The sequence below is a fragment of the Grus americana genome, chromosome 6, assembly GCF_028858705.1.
Source record: "Grus americana isolate bGruAme1 chromosome 6, bGruAme1.mat, whole genome shotgun sequence".
Lineage (NCBI taxonomy): Eukaryota > Metazoa > Chordata > Aves > Gruiformes > Gruidae > Grus > Grus americana.
Genome location: NC_072857.1, coordinates 22,208,298 through 22,235,101, shown reverse-complemented (window position 1 = coordinate 22,235,101; position 26,804 = coordinate 22,208,298). Strand labels below are relative to the sequence as shown.

The following is a 26,804-nucleotide window of genomic DNA, read 5'->3' as shown; positions in this document are numbered from 1 at the left end:
TACTTACTTTCAAAAATCTCTTTATCTGTGAGTCAGCTGGGCCAAGGCTTGCCGTGGAGCATCAGGGAGCAAGAGAGTTAATCCTCAATTTGTTTGGGATTGCAAAAGGCAGGTCACAGTGGACCATGAAGATGTGATAAGGATGCTTAAAATCTCCCGTTATCCAGAAGCTATTCTTAAAGTACATGTCTGTGACAGTTTTGCCATAAAATTACATTTTTATTATCTGCTAAATAAAGCACAGAGGCTTAGCCAGATATAAAACTGCCCAAAGAAAAAGTTGGAAATACTCGTCTCTGAGGGAGGAGGCTGCAGATCTACTGGAAACTATGTCTGTCCTCCAGCACGTGACAGCATGAGCAATAGGAATCAAACTGTATCTGTATTGGGAAACCAAGAAACTGAAATGCAGATTTACTAAGAATAGGACTGCTATTACAGCCATTCTGTTTCCATCTTCCAGAACAGAGGAACTGCGGGTGACTGTTTCGGGGGGGGGGGTGTTGTGCAGTGAGGAACCTCCAGCTGCTTCTCCTGCCCTGTGATGTGGCCCGTGCAGAAGCATGGCTTGAGCCTTCTGAAGCGCCTTCCCATACCTAGAAGGTAGACTAGTTCTAGAGGTCTGGCAGCTACCCACCTCCTTGAAACACCTGTGCTCCAGTTAAATGCAACTTGGAAGAGATACGTGCAAGATTTATATGAGATAGGCATTATTTTCTCCTTATGTCAGACACAGGCGCTTACTAGCAACTGGACAATTCATTAAATTTATTATTATGGCATTATGCATTGGATTAGCCCTTGCTAATAGAAATAAAACAGAATTAGACAAACCATCTAACCTGCCTGTCCTGTAAATAAGACAGTGTACAAAAGAGCAAAATTAGACTGAAAATTGAAACCATGACAAGTCTTAAAAGTGACAACTACCTTGGTTACTGGTGGTGAAAAACATTGCTGGATCATTTATTGTGTTTCAAAACCATCTGCCAGTTACTAGGCTTCTCGCAATCACACTCAGCCAGGGTTTAGATATGAAGATGTAGAAGGAGAAAGTGGAATTGCCAGGAGAATGTTCATTGTAGAACAGTAACTGTAGAGTGGTCGTACTTCTGCAAATCAGCCCATTTTCAGAGGTGGCCATGTTGTGACTGCAGTGGCCATTACCTCCTCATGACTGTTAGCTGTGCCCATCTCTTCCCACACACAATGTGTCTGTTTTCTTGCCTTTGTAGTAGAAGCAATTGACATTCTTTTTACCACTTCCTTTGAAACCTGGCAGAGGTAAGCAACTGCATTTCTGAATTGACTATTATGCACCTGGCTGTCACTTTTCTTTCATTACTCAGGAGTAGAAAAAAATATTTGTATTGACTGAATACAAATCGGGACACTAATGAAAAGGCAGGAAAAACTGACAACTGTCTAAGCTGCAAGGTGCTCTCCTGAGGCAGCCCTCATGTTTGTGGGGTGACTGAAAGAACTAGTTGATGGTTGCCTGCTTATGGTAGCAAATGGAGAAGGGCGAGTGCTTTGAGGAAATGTCATTGAAAGCACAGCACATAGAAAGTCTATATGCACATTATATTTTGTATAAAATGGAGAACACAATCGTAAATGGAGGTTAGGATCTCAAAAGGTGGGGTACAAGTCAGAGGGCTGCTGCATGACCCTGCTTCTGTACGGGTGGCCTTCAGGCACAACCTTGGAGCGTAAGAAAGGTGGCAGTGGCTGTAGCTGGCGTGATCAGTCATGGATGGGCATGAGTTTGAGTGGAACCCTGCTTTTCAGGTATCTGGTAGTCACTCTGCGCCACGCTAGGTATCTTCAAGTCCAATGAGTATTCACAATGGGAGAGGATTAAAACTTGCTGTGAGCGGATTCAGAAAGGGCATCTAAGAAAAGCAAAATATGAGTATTTCAGTGAAATGTGCTGCTTTTGATCCTTTGCAGTCATTTTTTCTAAATTAAATCAGCAAGTGTTAGAGCAGATGGGCTGGTGTAAACCAGTGATTTAACTGGAGCCAATGAAAAGATGCTCAGAACAGCTGAAGGTTTAGATACTAATGGGGAAAACAGAAAAGATGTCCCACAGATGAAGTACCAGTGTACAGTAACATACTGAAACAAGCTGTGATGGCTCTGCCCTTGCTGTATGTTTACCTCTGTCTCCTAGGAGGGCAATGCAAGGGGTCAGTGGTAGTTGGAATTGCTATTCACTTGGCTGCGGTGGGCTGCTTTTCCAGTTTTCCCGCTACATCAGTTGTAATTAGATTTATGACATGCTGTAGATTTGTAACACCCTCTCTATTCAATGAAGAAACTCTTCGAAGAGATACTCGGTAAAAATGGTGGGCACTCTGTTTTGAGCAAAGGCTGCACTAAGAAATCTGTGTCCTGTCAATATGATACTGGTGATGAGCTGATCACAAAAAGAGACACCATGAAGCAATACTTTTATAGTTTTAAAAACAGTTTAATTGTTAAATGTTTCAACATCAAAATGCATCAAGTCTTTATTACATGGAAAAGTCCTCTCTGCCATAGGTATTGCTGATGATCAATTCTTCTAGGACTTTTTCATGAATGCTTATTAATGGTTTCAGATCTCTGAGAAAAACTTCCATAAAATATTTGCTTTGGAAATAAATATAAAAGCATAAAAAAGTGGAAAATCCTTGTTACCAGAAGCCTAAACATAGGTGAAACAGTAGAGCTACTAACCTTGTGGATTTGTCTCTTTCCTCATGTCTGGCTATAGTACAGCTTTGGCTGAGGCTGACATCTCTTGGGCCACTTTTGTTTCCAATATGCACTTTAGTTCCAGGCTAAGTTATTTTTGAAAGGCTCTAATGAAAATATTTTCAAGGTAGGGCTGAAGAATGCAGGATTTACATATGTTGCTGAAGGGGGAATCAGGCTGTACCAACAGCCACTTAGAATAGCTACCTACTAGTTGTATTTAATTAATTCATGGGCATTGTTTGGAGGATAAGCCACCAGTATCCTGGATTGTCTGAGTGTAGGGAAGTCTAACTAGTTTTACAGGCAATTTCACAGAGTGAAAAATGGAGTTCTCTGAAATCTTCATTTATTCTAATCAATGTTAATTAGAATTCTTCAGGATTTTAAATGCTGGCAAAAATTCACTTATTACTGATTAGCTAGTAAAGATCTTGAGACTTGGACAGACAGATGAATTGTTTAACAGTTAACGGTATAATTAGTATGCTGCTACAAAACTCTGTACAATTTGGGGACGTTTTCATGCAACAAAACCAGAAGAGCCTATCAAAACTCCCTCATCATATCACATTTTCCAGCATTTTGTTTACAGTTTTGATAACTTGAAGAGGTTTAAGCGTGTTGCCAGGCAGGAGGCTCCAGTAGCATATCGGATCTCTTTCAGTATGCCAATCCATTCCTTCTTTTCATCATCATACCTGCATTTAACAAAATAAAGTCAGAACATAACTTCTTAAAGTTTGAATTTGATGCTTCATATGTGAAAAGGAACATAGTCCATGTGTTGCAAAGGCATGTAGCAACCAAGTGCTGAAGGATGCCACAAAAGGCTGCTTTTGTCCCCCAGGACAGAACATAAGGATGTTCTTGCACATGTAAGTTGTCCTTTTCCTGGTCCCTAAAGCTTGTTTCTGGCCTGCATCATACTTTAATTACTCCTATAAAAGCTTCCTCCTTGTCTTAAGTAGCTCTTCTGAATTCCTTCAGATTCTTACATACAAAGGTGGTTTTTCTGGGAACGCTTCCTATCCTTCTGCCAGTTAAAACTCCTGAATTTACCTTAGTAACAGAAGGGTCACAACAGAGATATGATGTTTCATCACTGCTATTGTGATTTAGATGTGTAAAAAAAAAAAAAATCTAGGAGATTCTCTCAGAACAAGTACTCATTTGACTATTAACATGTGAATACGTACAAACCTCTGTGTAAGAATGTCATGGAACAGAGAATGTTTCTATGGTACACTTACAAGGCTAAACCTGCCAAGAGATATGGCAACTTACTCTTTAAAAGTGTAAAAGAATCTGGAGATCATGACTCAAACTGTTCAAATTATTAGTAGGTGGAAGTAGTCATTAGATCCAAGTCTCATGTTTATTTGTTACTTTCTAACAAACACTTCTATCTGTCAACAAGTGCTTTACAACCTGTGTTAGGGTTCATTTCCAGACATAAACAGAAAACTAATTTTACCCTCCAGTGTCTACAAACCTCAATTTTAGATATGGCTTTCCACCAGGAAAGTGTGATTAAAATTAAACTTACTTCCATATGTCAGTGACTTCACTGGGTGCAAATTCTTTAGATTCAAGCTGAATCATTGCAAAGCCTCCGATAGCATACAAAGCTCCGCTTAAGGTGACTAAACTGATGGAACTTCTCTCTTGAGGAAATTCAGGCATAATCTCCCACCTAAAGATGAAAAGAAAAGCCTACGTTAAACAAACATATGAGAAATATTCTAATCTGAATGCATTAAAATACACCTCTGGGTGATATAAATTCCATTACAAGGACCTCTTGAGTGAGTGGTTTAGTAAAAGGAAAAAGTTCTGATGTTTATCAGCAGTGAGTTTCAGTGTCTCCATCCTCACAGACTTCCTGCAAGTCTGAAGTGACAGCATTACACTGTGATGACATTTCTTCCCGGAGGCCACTTCTTTACAGGTGGCCCGGTCCCATCATCAGTAATACAGATGTATTGTTCTCCAGCTACTCTAATTTTTTCCCTATCATTTCCAAAATGCTTGTTCATTTCAAGTGGTGTTGACATAATAATTTGAGTTTAAAAAAAGGTCACTGGAGCCTATTAGCATAATTTCATATTTTCTGCCAATTCACACCTACGAACATATAGAACACAGAGACATCCCACTTCTCTATAATGTCAACATCAAAACTAATAGGCTTATTTGTCTCTCGCTTCTGTGACTTGACTGTAATAGAACAGAGTACACCAAGACAAGAACCTGCAGATTTTTCAGACCACAAGCTGCATGTCTTTCTGAACAATGGAAGAGAACAATGTGCCAAACATCATGGTAAGAAAATGACCTTTACTTTCCTTTGCTTTCTATAAAAGGTGTAAAGTCCAAAGTTCCCTCATAGAATTACTTCTTGCATAATTCACAGTTTGTATTGTTGAATTTTATAAGCAAGTCTCTTTGGGATAGCATACGTTTAAGTTAAAGCTTTTGTTGTGAGGCTGGTGGCTGCAATGCCACCTGTCAGTGAAGGCAGCACAGCCAAATGTGTTTATATACAATAGAAGTGCTTATCAATAAAACAAAGGTGCATCCAGGACCACTTACAAGTTTAAGCTATCATAATAAAGCTTTACTGGTATTATTTTAAATGAAAGTTTGAAAAATGAAAATAAACATTGGAGGGGTGCTGACTGCAAAAGATTCTGCTGTAAGGAAGAGCACTGGAAAGTATCTGGACCAAATAAGCTAGCTAATGCCAGGTATAACTTACTCTCTTTTGTCATTATTTTTCTTTATAGTATTTCACTTAAAATTTAAAGACCTCCTGGAATTTTCATACTAAATAACTAAGCAGAATTATCTGCCTGCCACTAACTAGCAGTGAATGGTATTTGCTGTGACAAGGTGAGCCAACAGCAAGACACACCACCACGTACCCGAAGGACATTCAGCCTGTCCTGTTCAGGCACCTGATTTCTCTTGCTGGGGTTCCAGGTTTAGTGCCAGTGCAGTTCCAACTAGACTGCGCGGCCCTTGCCGCATCTCTCCCACTTCCCCCCATTATGCCAGCACACCTGTTTACGTGGCCAACTAAATCGGGGAAGTAATCAGACTTAAAAAAAAGAAAAAAAAAAAGATTAGAGGGTGAGTTATTTTTGCTACATGAGCTCTGTGATGTTTGCTATGCAGCTATGCCAGCATAGAAAATGTGTGTGGGAGCAGGAAAAACAGCCAGAGATGCCGGCTCTTTAAGCTGCTGCTAAAGATGTGACTGCAGACCAAGTGTCTCAGTGGGAGGACAGGCACCTGGACACCTTTGTGAATCCTATCTCAAGAGCTCCTAAAAGCCTAGACGATAAAACACTTGCTTAAAAATAGCTTGAATGTTGCACTCACTTATTGGTGGTCAGATCAAAAGCTTCAACGGATGCAGTAAGGCCTTCTTCAGTGACACCACCTGCAATGACAATCTTGCCCTTATGGACAGCCGTGCCAAACATCGAGCGAGCCACTTTCATTGGAGCCAGGTCTCTCCAGTCTCCTTTCTTGGGATTGTATACAAATAGTCTATTGGTGCATTTCCTGAGGAAGAAAAGAAAACCTGTGATCATTTCTAAGGAGCTTTTGGCTTGTTCCAGTGATTGTTTCCACAATCCTAGTTGATATGGATTGTGTGGGCTTATGTATAAAACCTCTTTCCTCTCCACGAGATCCCTTCTTGTATCTTATCCAGGAATCTTTGCATGCCTACAAAGCACTAATCACATCCATAGAACTAAATCAAATGTTAAATGCCGCTTATGCAGGGCAGCAATTTCCCTGTACCTTACAGGAGAAAGGCAACGTCCTTTCCCCGCATACTCTATTCACATGGGTTTGTGGAGGAATGTATGACAAAGGTTATAAAAGAAAGATTATGCTGCTGTTTTGGCTGATTTGACAAGCTTGTGTCTTAAATGTCCCCAAAACAAACACTGAAAAATTACCACTATGTGCTCAGTTTGAGTGAAAACTTTGATTTTCCTAATTCTCGTACCCATTAAGGTACGACAGGCATCACAGGTCAGAAAATTTCAAAAACTGACATGCTAATTCCGTGGCACCTAAGTATTTCTATCTGGAAGGAAATAATACTTTCAGTAAGGGTCCTCATAGCTATATATTACTAATGTGTCTGCAACGCCAGTACAATTTGCCTTGGAAATAAGTACGGCCATTAAATAACTAGTTGGGATTACAATTTATATGCAATTTTACCTTATCACAAAAAAGATATCCTATATACCATAATACGGTCCCCTCTGCCAAACTGTAATAGCAACCTTAATCCACAGGTGTAAAAAAGGGAAACCCTGATTTCTGAGTGTGAGGACATAGAAGCTACAAAGGACCAACCAAATAGTGTTATAAATTGTCATGAAAAGACTTAGGACTCACTTATCATCAGTTTTTCCACCAAGACAATATATCAATCCATTGTTTGAGATAGTAGCATGGCCATATACTTTGATGGGTAGTTTTTTGATCTCACCCCATTTCATTGCCCTGGAATAAGAAGAATATCACTGTTAGGGTCTTTCAAGTAACAATGGGCTATTTACATGTCCTCAGTGGGCAGAACTGAATTTTAAACATACACAGGATCATAGCACAATACTGAATCTAGAGACTCCTCCGTGCGAAGGTCCTTGCCTGCAATTACATAGATCTTGTTGTCTGACTCCCCCAGCCCGAAGAGACACCTGGCTGACGGCAGTGGAGGAAGGGCAACCCACTCTCCAGCGATGCTATCCAGCTGAAAGGGCATCAGAACAGGAAGTGTTAGGAAAGGCAAATAGTAAAAAATCCACACAGCAAACATCATTCCACAAAATTAATCTAATTGTACTCAGTGTCTCTCAACAGCTCATCTGCTTGCCTGAACACCCTACCCTTCCCTCAGTGCAGCTAATGAATGGTGACTTCTACCCACCCATGCTTCATGGCGCTGAAACCTAGCAGTCAATGCCACACAGCTCTCTGCATCTGCTCACCCTCACTCATCCTCACAGAGTTTCTTTGCCTCTTTATTAAGTTCTTCTTCCTTGTATAAGGGTCCCTCACTCTCTGGGTTCTCTATCACGTGTTGGAAAAAACAAGTTGTTCTTCCTGTCTGAAGGGAGCAGACACTCCAGCCATTCCACACCTACACATTTAGCCAGTTGTGCTCATCGTTATGAGATTCCAGCAGACATCCTCACACCGTTCCTCTTAACAATCAGGAAATATTACATAGCAAACGGCACAGCTATTTCCTCTGCAGTCCCTAGAGCAAAAGAGGTGGTGTTTCACCACAAATACCCTCAAAAGCTCCTGAGATCTCTGAAGGCACAATGAATAAAGACTTCATTTCTAAGAAAAAAAGTAAGGCAGTGCAGCTCCATTGGCAATAATATTGATATCATCCCTACTGACGTACTCCCACGGCTGTGCCAGTTCACATCCAGTATGCTGAAAACACCTAAGAAGAAGCAGCAGCAGGAGGACAGAAGAAAAAACAAACAAATAAAACATTATTTTCCTAGAACTGTGGTGCTTAATTTTTGTTTTTATCTGAGAACTTACAATTGAACCTGAATGCTCTCTGACATTCAAAAAGAATATTTTCTCTCTTCTATTGCATATATATTTACTTCACGATATACAGGAAGGGAAGGTAAAATGTGAATTTGCCTAAGCGTAAAGCCATTTGATAGAAAGCAAGAGAAAGTTCAGTCAAAGTAATCAGATCTGGATTTAGCTCAGTGATATCCTTTTCCCAGAAGTATGTTCCACGCTGAAGGTCTCCATGCCAAAATGCACCTCCCAAATTTGACAGACCACCCTATTGCACAGAAGTTTTATTGCAATAGTGAAATTTAGTTCATGGACATGGATTGTGCCAGTAGCTGGATCTGGGTGGCATACCAATAAGATGTACCCATCACCGATCACAGCAAGCTTAGTGAATCAGTCTTGAAGATGACATATCTACGGATGATAGGGCATAAACTAGTCATGCATTTTTGAGCCAGTGGCAGCCTTGTTTCCTCCTGGGTTGCTAGCTACCAAATAAAATGGTAACAGGTGCTTCACTGGTGCAGAAAGGGAGATGACAAAGTGAAAATCGGTTTGGCACCACATTAACATTTTAGAGGGAACAACGGCCACATGGGTAATGCGGACAAGGATTTTATCTATAGGCAGTAGCAAGCAAGTTTACAGATGACAAGTGAGAGAGCAGGATTTCAGGAAATGGATGTAGACCTATAACGTAGGATTCTGAAAACTTCATCAATTTTTAATATCGATCTTTAGGTTTAGTTTTTCTAAGGCCACTTTCTAGTAGCCTGAGACTTAGACTATTCAGTTCTGGATTACATACATTATGACATCAACACGGTATTTCTATTAGAGGAATATTTCTGTAACCAGTTTTGCACTTCAGTGACTAGTGTTTTACACCTACATAAGGAAATGAAACAGTGCTAATCCCTCTCTAGCAAACTAAGACTTCCCTTTCATAGATGTAACGAATGCCTGAAACCAACTCTTTCACTGCATGCGAAATCGCAGTGAACCATACTCCTTCAGACACGTAATATTTGCATTTTTTAGTATCTGAAGGCTTTAAAATTCTATCACTGCATATCACTCGGCTATATTACATACTGAAACAAGACCTACTTTTATTCTTTTAGGCCGATGTGCCTGACAATGGGACATGGCACATTGCATAATTCATCATGAGACAGTTTAAGTATCTCCCAAAGCATGTAGCCAGATAGCTAAAAACACAACAGAATTAGTTTATGGTGTAAGCATGCCAAACCATATTTGTGCTAATTTTTCTGAAATACGTTGTGGAAGTTACAGTGTGTATTAATCAGCATTTTATTTATACAGATTTACTAAGATATGAATTATGCTCTCAGTTGAAACATGGTATTTAGCGTACTGACATTGACAGTTTGCCAAGACAACAACCTTCTACCTCTAAATTTCGTATTTTAGAATGCCCTTAGGTTTTCAAATATAGATGTGACAAAAGGACTTCTAGAATTTTAGTGACAAAAGAAGCATTTAAAATATGCACATTGCTGCTGTTATAAAAACATTTCAGATGCAAAACCAGAAAGACATCTTGTTACATCTAAAGCAGTTCAGCACTCGACTTTCATGGAAGTTAACAGAAATTCACAAAAGGTATTTTACAAAAATATTATTAGGCTTAAATTTAGGCATTTGTACCATGAAAAAAATCTGGGCCTTAAACAATGAAAGCCAGTCCCTAGATATGCTAACCCTTTTAATCTTTCCTGAGATCTCACCAGGGGCTTGATCTTGAAAGAGAAGATGCAAGTCCCTGGGTTTCATTTATCTCTCTGAGACAGGAATAGCTCTCTAGAGATACTTCTCTCCATCGACTGTACAGAGAGACTAGACAACTCATTTGCATAGACTCGGAATACTTTTCAGTAACTCTTATAAGCACCTACTATTGCACCAATTATAAAGCTTATACCTGGAAGAAGTATGACTGGAAAGGCTGATCCTTGTTCTCCTCTTCCACGTACAGTCCGCCAACAATGTAGACCTGATTTTGTTTGGTGACTATACTGGAATGGTTTCTGGGAATCTGTTCTGCCAGGGCTGCTAGGTAACATTCGTTTTCAAGAGGATCATAAGCTACTGCAGCAGTGTCATTAACCAGAAGAATTAGGTCTTTGACAAACATGCCGTGCCTGGGAAGGTCATTTAGGTAGCCAGGCAGTAAATCTTCATCTCCTACATCGCCATTCACCTCCCCTTTGCTTGACTTTTCTGTACTTTTGCTAGAGTCAGGCAGTTTTCCAGCAAAAGCATCCTTAATAATCTTTACTTTCTTCTGAAGGTCTGAGTTGCTTTTAATTATATCATCCTTCTCAACATGTTCTTTGAAATATTTTTCTGGCATAAGACGAAAACGTATGCAGTCAAAGATTTCCCCCAGGCTCTTTACTCTGTTTTCCTTGTCTGTTCGGACCCATCTCATTACTGCTTCAAATACCAGTTCTTCCTTCTCTACATTTAAGCTGTCAGGTGAAATAACTGAGATAAGTTCATGCGGGGCAAGCTGCATGAAGTCCTCTTCTTTGCAGATCTGCACAAAATGATCTGAGACAAAATCACGGGCAGAAAATGCAAGTCTCGGGCAATCAAGCAGAACGCCTAATCGAAGGATGGCCAGACAGTTACCAACAGCAAGCCTCTTCTGAAGATAGGAGACGCACACGGTGAATACAGAAGGGATCTGGAAGCGACTGGCCAAAGCAAAAATATCTTGCACGTTAGAATCATTAAGATCAATACTTGCTGAATAAAGGTATTTGACGATCATATCCAGGATGTTGGGGTCAACATTATCTAGAACTACCTCCTTCTTTTTCTCTTCATTTTGCTCAGATAAGAAATACTCACGAAAATAAGGACTACATGCTGACAGAATCAATCTGTGGCAAGGCAGGCTTCTGTCACCAGCTTTTAGAGAGCAATCTATAAACTTTTTCTCTTCGAGGAGTTCCTTGAGGCCATCCTGAAGAAGGGTGGATTGGTAAAGCCTGAGCTCTTCAGTGAGTTCCCTTTGGGAATCCATTTCGCAAATACTTGGGAAAGGGGAGGGAGCAGAAAGCTTTAGCTGTTGTCTGTCCAAAGGTCTGTCTGTAAAAAAGGCAGACCAATGTGCTTTGCCCTGCCTGAAACCTCTGCAACTTAATCTCGCTAACTAAATATAGGTACATACTCTTACAGGTTGGAATTCAGGATGGATGGTTTGGAAAAAAAAAGAGTTGCTCTCGCAGCTGTCAAAGACTGAAAGAAGCAACTGTGGCTTTTAGTCACTATGGTCAGGTTTTGCCATCATTCTCCGCATTGAATCAATGAGATTACGTGCAATGTAAGAAATTACTTGATATGAGTAAGGACAGCAGAATCTGATTCTCAGGGAGACAACTATGAGCAAGATTGTAAATATACATGTTACTGAGTATTCTGAAATAGAAATATTATTAATCAAGCTGTCAGCTGCAACTACTGTTCACTTTTCCAGAGTTGCTTAATACATCTCAATCCTGCAATCACAGAGATATTTAAAAACTCCAAAACTTCGCATCAATTATATATGCTCTAAGATTATTTTTTTTACATACCCATATCACATCTGCAATTTCTTCAGATATTGATAATAAGACTTTGAAATGCATTTTAAGCTTCATCTTAATATCCATTTGGTTGTATTTATTTGTAAACAAAACTCTGCTGTTTGGACATAAAATATACATGATTCAGGTAAAGTTCTGCCTTCAAAAATAATTTAAATGAAGTCTCCACCCCCCCTTAATAAACACCATTCTTCATTTCAGATAGTCTGTAGACATTATCAATCCTTTTAAATGTGACTGTACTAGAAATGGTGTTAACTGCTGTTAAACTAAACCAAAACCAGTACGTAGGAAAGGTAGAACAGATAATGAAAACCATGTAATCCACCATATTAACATTATTTAATGGATGTGTAATTTAAAAAAAATAAAATAAAGAAAATAAATCTGAATTTAAACTATAAAAGCCCCAAATCAGACAAGTAGTTTGAAAAGTCAATGTGAATTTAGAAGAAAATAGATCTATGTTGGAGGTTTCACAATTTAGACTGGGAACATTTAGATTTTTATTAAAGGTGGTAATACAGATCCAAAACAATTTTGAATTTTTAAGTTGTTTAATGTACCTCGATGAAGGACTGTATTTTGCCCATATAGAGAATGCTTTTTACCCACATGGTAAAATGGTCTTAGAATGTAATGGAAACAGGATCAAAACACAACTATTCGAATGGAAGATCTACAACAAGGTATAACGTAACCAAAGTTTATTAAAATCATGATTGCTTTTCAATATAGGTAGTATTTAATTAAAACGTATACCTTGAAAGATTGTCTACAAACACCGCAATTACATTCACACCAGTTACTTTACTATAACAGTCAGCTGCTGAAACAACAGCTGAGAGGAGAGCTCATTTGACTTTTTCCACTTATAGAAAATAGCGCGGAGGTCTTATCTCACTAGAAAAACCTAACAGCTGCATCTTCCTTTAAACAATAAATGACTCATTTCTCTCTAACACATCGTAAAGGTCTAATGACTCAGACAGAGAAGCTATTTGTGTATGCACTTTTTTCTAGATCATTCCTTAAAAAAAGTGCTCTAGACAAAAAAAAAAAGGAAAAACTGTATGAGGCTATCTAGATTGCAATTAAGTACCTGGAATAAGATGTACTGAACATTTAACAGAATTATGAGAGATGAAAACTAATATTTGGAACAGTATTGCTTTTTATCAAAGTTATCAGTAGCACAGCACCACTGCAATGATACAGCCAATATGCCTAGATACAGAGTGTTCTGCATATGATGATATTTCTATGTTGTACAACATTAAACCAGTTATGGAAATTTGATGTAGATATAATCATTACGAGAAAGTACATCCCTGTGTGTAAATACATGAATACTTTAAATTGAGCATCAAACTATATACCACACACTGCCCTACCTCAACTGGAATTTTTCTTTTCTGATATCCGTCCAGGTAACATAGCAGGCCATGGCTGGTCCTGGCAGCCAATCACAGGGCAGTATGTACACACATGGGTCACGAAGTTGTAAAAAACATGGTGGCTCCCTGCCATAAAATGGTGGCTGAAGCACCATGGCCAACCTTGCATTGGTGAGGGGAGGGGGCTTCCTGCTCTGACAGCCTTCTAGGGGAAGCAGGATGGGGTGGCTGGTCCTGCCAATCACGCCCAAAACCCCCTAGGGTACAAGTGTGCCAAAACCCGCACTCAGCCAATCACAAAGCCGTATGAAAACGTGGGGTATGACATTTTAGGTAATGGCGGCTAAACTAAAATGGCAGCCACCATACATGTAGTGGGGCGGGACTTCCAGGTCCTGACGGACAAAGCACCGTATGACCAGAGGAAGGGCGGGACATCTGGGGACGTGGGGAACACGTGACTGCCTGCAGCAGTTGCGGCCCCGCCCCTTCTTATAATCCGTATTGGTTGTCCTTCCACTACTTACAGAAACACTGCAATAAATACAAAGCTTTTACACATACGAGGGTTTTGAATAATCTTTGCTTTATGATATATCCTCAGGGCTTATTATCTAGTATTTGCCTGCTCTTTAGCTTTGCCATGTTCTTCCTCTGCTACTCTGGTATTTCTAAATTGTCTTCTACAGATCTCACAAGCCCAGTAAGAACCGAGCGTCTTTCCTTGCTTAGGAAACAAAGGCATGCCAATTTAAATCAGGTCATTACTTCCCAGAGTCCCTGGAGTGTGAATCCGTCCTTTAGCTTCTCTATTGCAAGTCCTAGTTCTTCTGAAAAAACAGGCTCCCCATCATGTTGCTTTTTTGAATGCACGAGACGAGAGAAAATAAAGCAGAAGGTACTTTTTATTATCCCATTTTAACAACATGAATTTGATAGTATGAAAAAATGTGTTCTTACCTTGTTTTCATCAGCAAAGTAAGCCTGCAAAAGAGAGAAAAAGAGAACTCGTAACCTTGTAAAAAAAAAAAAAAAAGTCTAAAACCATTTTGCTAATAATTCCTTGGGGTCAAAACTGTATTTGTAAGTTTTCTTCAACAAGCCAGTCTGTATGGTTTTTATTTCTGTTTTATAAACAAGATCAGATTTTTTTCTAAGTTGAAACAATTTACAAAACGGTTCTAACAGGAGTTGGTGATTAAGTTATTTTTCATTAAACACCAATCTTTGAATTTTTCATCATAATAATCAAAGATTTTTAAATGGTTAATTTTTCATATTATGTTTGTTACACTGACAAATACTTTATAGGTAATAAAATGTTAATATGAAAGCAAACTGACAGCATCTTAGCATTTTCTGTCTCACGTGCAGCAGCATTTACTATGCAATTTCAAAAACTAAAAATGTATAAGTCAACATCACACTCAATCTAAGAAATTAACACAGAGTAACTGAACAATTAACCAAATTTTTCTACTCTCAGGCAGAGAGCTGGGAAAGAGAAACAAGCTTTCCCATTCTGTGTGTGTGGAAATTAAGGCTCTAACTCTTCAAGAAATCAGGTCTCTGAAAATGTCCACAGCTCTAGAATTCTCTGGACCAGCAGGCTCTAGATCTTCCTATTTACCCCAAAGACCTGCCCCTATGGACTGGTGAGGGGCAGCAAAGGAAGCATTTTCATGCTCAGCTGGATCTCAAGCTATACAAGACTCTACAGAATAGCATCACAGCTGTCAAGTGTCATGGAATAGCGGTGTGGAGCCACTCCTTGAGTCCTGGACAATCAGTGTCTCCTAGAGCAACCACCTTCTAGTAATTTACAGCTTCCAATTTTTGCTTTAGAATATGCAAAGCACAGTTATTTAATCCACATGACAAAGGCACCAATACAGCAAACAGAATCTACCTTTAAGGAAAAGGTAGGTCTTCAACCATGTTGAAGACTGAATAAAAATGTACAAAAATGAAGAAGAAAAGGCAAAAAGTGAGGAAAAAGGAGGGAAAAGAAGAGATAAGGGCTTATGTGCATCAATAAATATTAGCAAAAGAAAAGAAGGTGGAAATAAGTTTGGTGCTAGCAGTGCTAATTTACCAAATTTCAGAGAGGAATTAAGAAAATATGTGAATGGTCAATGCGTCAAGGCCAGCACTTGAAAACACAGGCAGTCTACCTGTGCAGTCAATTATGCAGGCAGGTGTCATTGGGTTGCACAGTAAATTTGCAAACTCTAGAAAGAAGGTCATTAAGCAACCTAATGCATTGAAAAGTAAATTTTCCTGAAATAATGGGAGACAGATACTAAAATAGTTTTCTAAACTGGTAATGTCAGGAGTGCAAAGGTTGTCAGAAGTGACTCAAAATTATTGCTGCCTTTCTAAAAATCTTTCAAGTTTGAATCTTAGATGAATGTTGAGCGTACAGATATCACCATCTATTCATCTGCTCCAAGAGAAGGAAGACTTGTTTTAATATAATGTATTTGATTGTATTATACTGCTGGTTTTCAAGCTATTCCTGATCTTACTGTGTTGAGAAACTATACACAACTATTACTTTAAATATCTACTACTATTTATTTTGAATAATAGTTTGTTCTTAAGTTAAAAATCCATACACAGAATAAATTCCTGTAGTAATCAGGATTTTGAATGACAGACATGTAGGTGTGTTTTAAATACAGAAAGTTCAGTTATAGCTTATCTTTAATAGAGGATTACAGCTGTACATTGCTTACTTTTGAATGACCAAACAAGAATTTTATTTTTTTTTTAATTTTCTGTGGATCATCTTACCACAAAAGCATCCGTATGTTCATCAGATTCTATTTCCACATCATCTTGAACCTGCTCCACTGTTAGGTCTTCCAGAGGTTGAGGCTGCAAATTAAACACACTGAAGTAAGTAAATCCACATATCTAATATGTTTAATATAATTTTATTACTGCTGTTAACACAATATTGTATCTAATTTAAAATAAATGAGTAGAGTACCTTTTCTTCCATTTCATAATCTACTCCAAATATAGGGTTAGCTGAATAAACTCTGTGAAGGGAATTAATTTCTTTCACTGCCTCTTGCAGTTTCTCCACGGGGTCTATTTTAAAACCAAGTACATATCCTCCACTCTATATAACAGAGAAAAAAGAAAACATGTATTTATTATTGTAGCTTATTAATTAAGCATGCTTTTCCTCTTGTTAGGGATCTGTAGTTTAATATTAGCAAATTTCAGTTTGCTGATAAAACATTATTTGTGTTTTGGTATGACCTTATTTTCATTCCACCACTTAAACCATGGGTGAAATAAAAACAATGACAATGTTTCTCTGTGAGGTAAATAAGCTTTTAACTGTTAGCCCATTATATAAATGAGGAATAAACTTCTTACACAGAAAACCAAAAGCAAACAAGGGTGGGAGAAATTCTGCAGTGATACTAATTATTCCTAGCTAGTCAGCAAATGTTTAGCCTGTTAGATGTTGATGTTGTTATTAAAGAAGCTTTCAGATAGAGTAAATAGTTAGTTGAACTTAAAAAAAAAATTCGCCATTAAAAGCATTTCTGATTAAGGTCAAATTGAAGAAAAATAATTTTGTCTCTTAGAACAAAACACATACACAAGTGAAAAAGATTAAAAATAGTGGTCTTAATTAAGTATAGAAGTAATTAGATCCCAAAGATAATCTGTCAGAAGACACTGTTTTTAATGGTTATATTACTTTATTTTCACTAGTCATGCTGGCCTATTGTTGCTTTGCTTAGATAAACCATAACTCACAATAGCTATACTGACCTTAACATACAGACATTTTAAGCAGCGCAAAGAGGACTTTTAAAAGTTGTGTTCAAAAGGCCACACAGAAGGAACACTCTAAATACTTTAAAAATAGCCCTGTAACATTTCAGAATTAGAGAACTATTATATATAAAAATGTAACCAATGAAAAAAGGCTATTAAAGCTTCTTACCTGCTGGGAACTCTCTATCACAAGTGCCAAGCCAAACTTTGAATCTCTTATTTTTATTGAACGCTAATGGTAAAGAGGTGAAAACTGTTTGTTAAAAATTTTGGAATTATTTGACAAAAATCTGCTTTTTATATATATATTTTTTTTTTTTAAACACTGTACTAATTACAATTACTGATTCTAGAAGCTTGGCTACCAGCATTCCCTCCCATTTACCATTACAAATCTGAACCCCTGAACCTCAGGGAAAAGTGTTTTTATCAGAAGCAGTAACAGTGGTAACAGTTCATTTCTGAACTTTGGGTTCACAGATCATTAATCCCAGTGTAGGTGGCAGGAAGCATCATAGTAAATAGTTTGAAAATTGGAAATACAAGCCATTTTCAATATCTGTACCTGCCTATAAAAGCCCCCAATTAATCTGGACAGAAAAAAAAAAAATCTACCCTGTGGTTGATGCTGGTAAGACTAAAATCCTCCTGGACTGTGGCACATGAAATACTAATTTTGATGAGCTGGGAGTTTTAACTGAAGACTTGAACTTATGCCATTTCATTTTGAAAATGGTTGTTTGAAGATACTTACAATTTGTAGATATGGTATGCTGACATTAAAGCTGTCATTCATATTTGCATGCCAAACTATTCTCACATTAGTAATAAAAAATGTTCCCAAGTTTCCCTATTAAAGAAAAGGTATGTTAGAACTGCTTTGAAGTATAGAGAATTTTTTTCCAAACATGATGATTACTGCTATCCATTTAAACACAAGGATACAGCTTCATATTTAATTCAATAAAAGCCTGATTCTTTCCCACCAAACCCAGTTGAAATGCAAGGAAGCAAGATCCAATCTTTAAAGGATACAACACCCCAGTGGTGAAAATAGCTGGGAGTACCTATTACCGCAGCAAAGCAGGATCAAATCACAGCACAGCAGACCTCATGGGAGTACATGAAGCATCTGAGAGTGTTCTTAACTGTACAGATCTGTAATTGGCGTATAGCGTAATTATAATGGCATGTGGGTTAAACTTAGGCAATTGTGGAGATGCGTGCCAAGGGAATGTAGAGAGGAGAACTTTTTAGCTTGTGAGGATGGATCCTATTTCCATTCTGGACTAAAATTGCAGAGACAGAAATAACAGTTCCCATTTTGTTTCATGGCTCTGGGAAATACTTGCAACTAATGCCCTGTAAAATAATAGAAATGTTTTCTATTTTTTCCTTAAAGTCTTTACTTTTCCATGTTTTAAGACATAGATTCCTATTCCAATATTTTCCATTTCTGATAATCAAATACAGTCTTACACTGTAGTCAAAGCTGCACATAAACATACAAATATTCAGCAGAGCACTTTGGAAACAACATGATTGTCTTTCAGGATGATACATAACTTTAGACTCCTAGCTTTTTAACAAGAACTGTGTATCCAGTTCCTTGCATATTAGCAGGGTCACATAGACTTCAGGTTGCCAAGAAGAGACGTTGTTGTACTGAGTAGCAAATATATGGAATCAGCTACTCCGCAAGCATCAGCTGATGAACTGAATTAAGGGTAATTCCTTTGAGGATATGAAGCTACAGTAGTACAATTGCTAGATGAAAGCCAGAACATTTTAACTTGGCTGTAGTCAACAGTCTCATTTTTCACTATACCTGGTCACTTGACAAATTCCAAACTCCATTGATTTTATCATATATTTGTTCTTGTGGTAATAATCTCAGTTGCTTGTTTTGAATCAATGCACTTCTCAGCTTCAGATCACGATACATTTTAGAAGTTTCATAAGCTCTGCAAAAAATAAAAAACACACGTTACCACTTCAGTGTTTTCTATTATATTTACTGTTTGTTTTAGCACCAATATGAAATGTTGTATATTTTCAACTTTTCTTGCCACCATGTTGCACAGAAATGAGTACTGTTAAAACTTCATCAATGAAAACCATTATATTTCAGCTTTCCTTAATGAAGTTCTCTTTAAACTTAAAAGTTTTGGTTTTTTACATCTGCTTTGATCTCTTGTATTGTTCATGTATTCCATAGCTCTTAAATAGAGGCCTATGGTAATGTATTATGCACACATTTATTCAGATGACTTATCTTTAGGTGGGAAACATCCACTGTTTTGTAGTCATTTAGAATTTTGACCAGGATTTAACTCTTCATTTCCATGACAAGGTCCAAAATTATGGGAAATGATTACAGACAGAAATTACAGATAGAATATGCACACTGAAATTAGCTCTTTTGTACTTTTATTTGTTCAGATTGTTTATACACACAAGGTGTCTAAACTGCAATCAATGATTGGTATTAATACATATTCAGTTTCATTATGCACAGTTATCTACTAGAATTTGTGATCATTCTCTCCCTTCCTTCCAGAGATTGTGTTCTCCTCTTTTGGGAAAGTTTTCTGAATGTTAAATATGGGCAGTTATATACTTGGTCCATCAGCAGTAGTAATCACACATATTTGATTAACTGAATTTTGTAAATGAACAAGCACTATTTTAAGTATGCTACCTGTGTACAGCAATAACTGAAGTGAAGAGTCTGGGACTCCCGGGGACAACATTGGTAAATATGAACTCAAACCGTGTATTGTTACATTTAGTCAATATATACAGAGCTTCTGTCTGCCCTCGTAATTTCTGTAAGGAAAAAATGAAATGTAACATTTTGACAATATAGTAGCTTTACTGTACAGGCAATAAATAATCTTGACATATTTTCTAAATTCTTGTTCTAAATAGTATATCTGAAGGTATACTCCTAATTCTACCACTGATTTACTCCTGTCATCAACTGAACTCTTTTTTTTTTTTTTTTGAGAAACTAGCACTCCAATCAACATTAGAACTAATGAAACCCACCTACTATGCATTTGCAATATCATGACTGAAACAGTATTTTTGGCTTTGTTCCCATGTGGCTGCCTGGGGAATCTACATAATTTCCCTGCTAGTTCTTTGCTGCAGGCCAAACAAATGGTTTCACGGTTGCATGTAATTCAGGCAATGTACTTGAGAGCTTTTTTTACGCAAAAATAGTCCCTCTCTAGACCTTTTTTAAATTTAGACACCATGAGCCAACATGTGCTTGACTTACCTAGAGGGGAGAAGAATCACCAAACAGTGTGAGTACATGAGTTTTACTGCCTAAACACACACAAATGTAAAACTCTCTCAACTTTTAGAACTAAACTTTCATTACTATTCTATTACTGTTCTTGCAAGTAAACCTTCAGATTATTGTTGATATAGTGCAATAAGTATAAAGAATGAGTTACAGCTTCTTCTATTATTTTAAAAAGTGTTTTTTGAAACTTACAGAGTTGGCAGTTCTTGTAGTTATATTTATAATGCAGTTGTAACCAACAGCTACAAGTTAGGGGAAGAAAAAAAAAGAACAGTTTTGAGAACAAGAAAAAATAATAGTCAAAATTACAAAGTACGATATTGAATTTTGTAGTACAGCTTTGGATGCTATTTGTGAGAATTACACCTTATGGTTAATGGTCTGGGCCCTCATCACAAAATCAAAGACTAATTTAAGCTGGAAAGGACCTTGGGAGGTTGTCTGGTCCAATGCTCTTCTCAAAGCAGGACCAACTCCATCTGGCTGCTCAGGTTACTGTCCAATTGAGTTCTGAATATTTCCAAAGAAGGAGATTCCACAACCACGCTGGGAACCTGTTCCACTGTTTGACTGCCATCATTGTGAATGTTTTTCTCCTAATATCTAATCAGAATTTCCCTTGTTTCAGCATTTGACTGTTGCCTCAAGAAGGTCTGTTTCATCATGATGTTGCCCATAAATTTTACCCTTATAAATAAAACTTTCTACATTGATATAATACTTTGTAGAAGAAGAGCTAATGAGATGACAAAGAATAAAAGCAGCAAAATGCAAAGTATAAGTGGAAAAGAAACAAAAAGAATAAGAGGAGAAAACAGTTATAAATTTCATTTTGCCTCTTCTACAGTAGTGCTTGGAAACAAAATAAAACCAGAAACAATCCAGCCATTCTTCCTAAAATAAATGGATGCACTAAAATGGTGCTGGGCTAAATTTGAACGTCAATGACAATCCTGCTACTGATACCAATAGTAGCACAGCCAGGTTGTGTAAATTATTAAAGGAGAACTAGAATTTGCTTTGGGAAGATTCTGCTTCTCCAAAATCTCAGATGTGGCAGCAGTTATGTAGATAAGAATATTCAGTCTTCAAGGAATTAATACTTATGAAAATACCAGAAAAAGACTATTTCCTAGGTTGCCTGTGAGAATTTTCTAAAACTAAAAGAAACGGCAATGGTCAAAAATGGCATCCAATAAAATATTAATTTTTTTGTCTATATATTTTGTTAAAGTAAGAAATAGTGCATTATCTTGAAAGCTAGAGAGTATTTTAAACTCTAAAAGCCATAGGTTAGACTTCCTTGAGGTTCTGTAGGGCTGAACTACTCTATAGGTTTCTTTGTGATCGCCTCTAAAAAGGGCTAATTTAAAACTTAAATACACAGGCAACTATTTTTATTTATTTATTTTATAAATACATATAAAAGTAGCAGTGTGTGCACACACTTGTATGTGCGTGCATGTATGAGACAGCAAATGCAGAAGAGCAAGAAGGCAGAGGGCATAAGTTTATTTTTTACATTACGAACAGAATACAATATTGATTGGCTATTGGGAACTGAGCACTGGAAATAATTTGGTACAAAGTAAATGCGTCCTACCTTTGTTTCAGCAAATTAAACTAAATAACATATAAGTAGACCTGCTAGCTACTCATACAGTTAAAATTAGAAGCTTATTCAGAGCTTACAATAGTAAATTTGGAAAGGCGGGTGGTTGTGGGGAATAAAACTAGGGCAATACAAAATGTGAATAAATAGGTGGCAATAAGAGGTACAAGTAAAAGCAAGGCGTGAAGAAACTCAAACTTTTGTTTCTTCCTAGAAAAATGAATTAATACCACACAGGCCAAATGAAAAATACATCTGAAGTACTCTTCAACTTTTGTTCTGATAAATTAACATTGAATATTAATATTTTGCCATGAATTATTTTAACAGCTCCTATAGTAGAAATACATTAATTAGCAACAGTTTATTTCAGCCTTTACAGAGCAATAGAACTATACTTTACTATTCTGTAATCTATACTATTGTGAAAGAATAGCATGCCACCACAAAGGAAACACAAAATTTGCAGCTGTTTAACAGAAGATGATACTTACAAAGATTGACTCTGGGCAATGACAATGAGCGCCAAATAATCCGCAAATTTGTCACAAGCAGTCTACCTGGAAATAAAAAGTGTAGATATTTTTAATCTGAATAACTTCCATTAAATTAAATGTTCCATTCTGTGGTATGTATTTACCTCTAGTTTTGAAACACCAGAATATTCCTTCTCCTTGATAAGAAAAAGAAAAATAGCACAGGACACCCCAGGAGAAAAATCACTAAACACTTTTTTTTTTTTTTTTGAAGGCTAGGAGAGAAAATCCAGCAAAGAACAAATGAAGCAACTTCAAATATATATACCAGCATTCCTCAAAACCAAACCAGTAACAGTTATTGATTTCACATCCACCTGCCTATGGTAAAAATGCAGAGACATAATCAGTGCAGAAGTGCTCTGGGGAGGAGAAAGGGAAGGCAGTGAGTTAACTGTCACAGCTGTCTTCATGAATAACCTCACCCCTTTATGTCACATGCAAATTTCTTCAATTCTGTACCCTGTACAGCAGCACATCCAGCCCCAGCAAGGGTCATCGCAGCTTGCTGGCAGCTTCATGCCCTTGCACACTGTATATATATTCCTTACTGATTCAGTTTAAACCAGGATAGGAAAAACTAAGCATTAAAGAGGAATACAGTAAAAAAGCACCACAACGTTTATAAATGGATTATTCTTACGAGGCTTTCAGTTCTAAAGAAATTCTGAGACAAGATTATTATCTTCCTATAACTTTGAAAAAGAGATCCTATTTGAAAATACTCCAAGGGGAGAGATGTGTGAAACAGGTAGGATCTATTTTCTGCAACAGAACACTGATACTGAGTTCAATGGAAACCAGACGGGGCTTTCATGAACCTACACAGGTTGAATATTAGAAAGTTTACAACTTCCCTGAGTTTGCAGTTACCTCTGTCTCCATTGTTTCCTTTAGTATCTTCAACAGACTCTAAGCAGTCTATAAGGACCTCTCCAGGTCTCATTTTCATCTGTCTAAAAGAAAAAGAAAAAAAAAGAAGGAAAAAAATTACCTAAAGAAAATGATTAGATTTATCCTCGAAAAGACGACCATTTCTGTTTCCCCACTTCACTTTCATTTCTCCTTTTTCTGCTTCGTGCATCATACAATGAAAAATCCACATATGCGCACATGCACACAAATCAACATACATCTGAATTTGTTATCACTACACCTGGCATACAAAAAATATTAGTACCATTATTATTAAATTATAATGGTGAATATTATAATTATATAGCAAGTGTGACTAAGCAAACTATACCCCAAAATAGGGAGAAAGTGTGTGAAAACGGGAGGGAAAAGCAAAAAAAAAAATGCATTCACATAATTTTTAATGGATATTTTGTTGCCTCTTGCGGTACTTTTAGGTCATAAGGAGTGGAGCTAGGCTCAGGAAAGAATAGATGCCAGAAAGGGAAATACCAGATGTATACTGACACGTGAAATGCTCTCCTACATTTTCCACAAAGGGTGTGGTTTGGCCTTTGTGGTTCAGATTTGGGTTTTTTTTTTTTGTATTTTGCTTGATTTAACTGGTCTAACCACTTAATTACATAACAACAGATGTAGTGTGAAATTTTGCTGTATTTTAATTGTATTGTGTAAAGCAGTCAAAACTCTTCAGTGTATTGGCATAACAGAAACAAGATGCATTATCAGGAGGAGAATTCCATGATACTACTGCAGAACAGGATCGAGACAGTAGGTACTGACTCAACAATACATCACCAGAACAGCATAAAAGATACTAGACAGGAGGTAGCAAGAATAGTAACATTAGCATTAAAGAAAATATGGAAGTAGGCTCTGTCTACATGATAATTCTACAAGAACATAAGATAGAACTACTTAAACATCCAAGATACAATTTCCTGTTTTTAAAATTACAGCAGGCAGCATGTCTGAGGGACAAGGGGTGTTCTCAGTAGGGTCAACTGTGTAGGAAGGAGATGAAGCACGATAGCACACTTTCAGCCTCCACCCCCAAAATCATCACCAACCAGCTGCTAATTTGTAGCTCTGTATTACAAAAACTATGCAGGGAAGCCACAGAAACCAGAGCAGAAGTTTTATGTTTCAGATAAGGCCGACAGCTCATCAGAGGTCAAGGCCCACAGGAGTGAGGAAGCACTGCCTCCACGAGGATGTACGTGGCAGCCCTTCAGCTCTGTCCCCTCGCAGGCTGCACAGCCACTGCGTTTCCGTCAGCTCAGGCTGCCAACATCACGGCAGGGGCACAGACCCTAAGTTTGTTTTTACTTCTCAGCGCCAGGTAACGCTAGTTACCTCAATCCTCCTGTGTGCAACCTTTTTTTTTTCCTTTCAATTTTTTTCTTTTCTTTTATAGATTGGAAACGGTGACTAGACTCCACCTACCAAAAACTCCCCAGCCAGCCCACCCGAGTCTCAAAGGCCACACAAGCCTTCTCCCGCCCTCCCAGGAAAACACGCTCCCCCCCCCCCGCGCCGCCACACTGGGAAGCCTCCCAGCATGCACCGCGCCACTAATGGCGGCCGCGCTCAGCCTACTGAGACACAGCGCTCAGCCTACTGACAGACGCCGGACGGGTCTGAAAGCCCTGCTGTAAGGGGAGGGCAGGACAACAACACTCACTGCGGGGAAATGTCGAAGCGGACATCCCTGTCCTCCCACAACACGTCCAGCACCGCGCTCATGGCTGCGGCTGCTCTCTCCGGCGAGTCCGCGCGCCGCCGTGGCAACGGGGGTGGTGTCTCGCGCTCCCGCAGCGATCGGGATTGGCTACGGTGCTGCACGTGGGGGGCCATCCGCTCTCCCTCTTGCGCTAGCCCCACCCCCGGCTCGCTGAGGTAGCGGCCGCGGGTGGGGCCGGGACTGTTCGGCGTTTTTCCCGCTCTGGCCGTCGTGTGCTGTGGCCGGCGCGGCGGCGAGGTTGTACAGTAGCGGCAGCGGCAACTGCCTGGCGTTTGTGAACGTTTTGTGAAGAAGAGCGGAGTGCTCTGAGTCGTTGGAACATGTAGTTGTTGCAGCTTTTCCTCACGTCTTAGTTTTGTCTGGTACAAGGTAATGTCTGTACTACCGTGAACAATCATTAAACCAAAGCCCCATACAGCCCGTAAACCTAAAGTCTGTGAAACCCTCGCTTACTTGGTAAATTACATTTTTAAGTCCTGAGTTTTGGGGGTTTTTTGAGGTTTTTTTTTTTAACGTGGATGGTATGTATCATAATGTTTTTAATTTGGAAAAACTTGAAAATTTTATCTAGTCAAATTTTATTTGCAGTATCCTACCACTTTGAAATAAATAAATACGTAGGAATCATAGGAAGAAGCTCATCCTTTGACAGTTTTTTCTCTGGAGCTGATTCTGGAATTTGTGAGGAGGCTGTTCAGCCTATGAAGAAGTCAATACAAACTCAATGAAGTAAAAAAAGCCATCAGCACTGCCTGTTCCTCCTCCTCTTCCTGTCCCTCTGCCCTGTGTCCTCCTGCGCTGGTGGGAAGAACAGCGTGCCTCTGCTGCGGCCCCGGCAGGAGTGCGGATCTTGAAGTAGGAAGGGGAGCGGGTGTTTGGCTCGAGGCTAAATTCCATTTTTTGTTGATATGCTGAACCTACCATTTGTTCAGGTAAAAAACCCCACAAACCAAACCAAAAATGACCATTGGGTTTCATATGCAGCTGTGCCTAATCTGAGATGTTCAGTCTTGTTAAGGACTGCAGCAGAAATCCAGTTACATCATCAGGAGCACATTACATAGAGTAATTTAGCTGTGAGATAAGTTTTTAGTCCTGTAAAGGTAACATTATGCATTGTCTGTCATGGCAGTAAAACCAGAAATGTTTTATTAGAAACAAGCTTTTAAGTATATAAGTCAAGTAATAGGAAATACATCATATACAGAGAGACATAAATGTAAAAAGCAATATGACAGTGACAGGCAATAAAGAATAAACTCTACACTGCATTTGATGTTTTGAACATAAGTTTAAAAAATTCTTTTAGAGGTGAAAATACGAAAATGCATTTAAAAATTAGACTTGGCTTTACAGAAGAGAAACATGTCAAGGACCACCCTAAACATGAACTAACCTAATTTAGTGATGCCAGCTATTGGTACAGTCACTCATATAAATCTGTGGATGTGTTTTAACTGCATTTGTCATGATCTTGCTAGCTAATGGAAACTGAGGAAAGTTTACAGAAAGAAAAGACTAAATGTAAC

At 38.2% G+C, this 26,804-nt stretch overlaps 2 protein-coding genes across 3 annotated transcripts; both read right to left on the bottom strand.

The window, feature by feature from the left end:
- Positions 1 to 2,455: 2,455 nt before the first annotated feature.
- KLHL41 (kelch like family member 41) lies at positions 2,456 to 11,477 on the bottom strand. Its single transcript, XM_054830506.1, has 6 exons — positions 10,277 to 11,477; positions 7,371 to 7,528; positions 7,171 to 7,278; positions 6,130 to 6,315; positions 4,292 to 4,438; positions 2,456 to 3,443 (listed from the first exon to the last, which is right to left on the bottom strand). Exons 1-6 carry the CDS (start codon positions 11,384 to 11,386, stop codon positions 3,332 to 3,334), a joined length of 1,821 nt encoding a protein of 606 aa, XP_054686481.1. The 5' UTR covers positions 11,387 to 11,477; the 3' UTR covers positions 2,456 to 3,331.
- A 1,164-nt stretch (positions 11,478 to 12,641) lies between these two features.
- On the bottom strand, positions 12,642 to 25,320 carry BBS5 (Bardet-Biedl syndrome 5). Of its 2 annotated transcripts, none has more exons than XM_054830514.1 (12): positions 25,216 to 25,320; positions 23,470 to 23,572; positions 22,575 to 22,636; positions 20,661 to 20,710; positions 19,854 to 19,981; positions 18,981 to 19,116; positions 17,907 to 18,002; positions 17,322 to 17,384; positions 16,344 to 16,478; positions 16,145 to 16,228; positions 14,309 to 14,332; positions 12,642 to 14,206 (listed from the first exon to the last, which is right to left on the bottom strand). In XM_054830514.1, exons 2-12 carry the CDS (start codon positions 23,499 to 23,501, stop codon positions 14,105 to 14,107), a joined length of 912 nt encoding a protein of 303 aa, XP_054686489.1. In that variant the 5' UTR covers positions 23,502 to 23,572; positions 25,216 to 25,320; the 3' UTR covers positions 12,642 to 14,104. The 2 variants fall into 2 exon arrangements, with proteins under 2 accessions (XP_054686489.1, XP_054686488.1); XM_054830513.1 differs by having other exon boundaries at positions 22,575 to 22,640; positions 23,490 to 23,572; positions 25,216 to 25,314.
- Between the last annotated feature and the right edge of the window lie 1,484 nt (positions 25,321 to 26,804).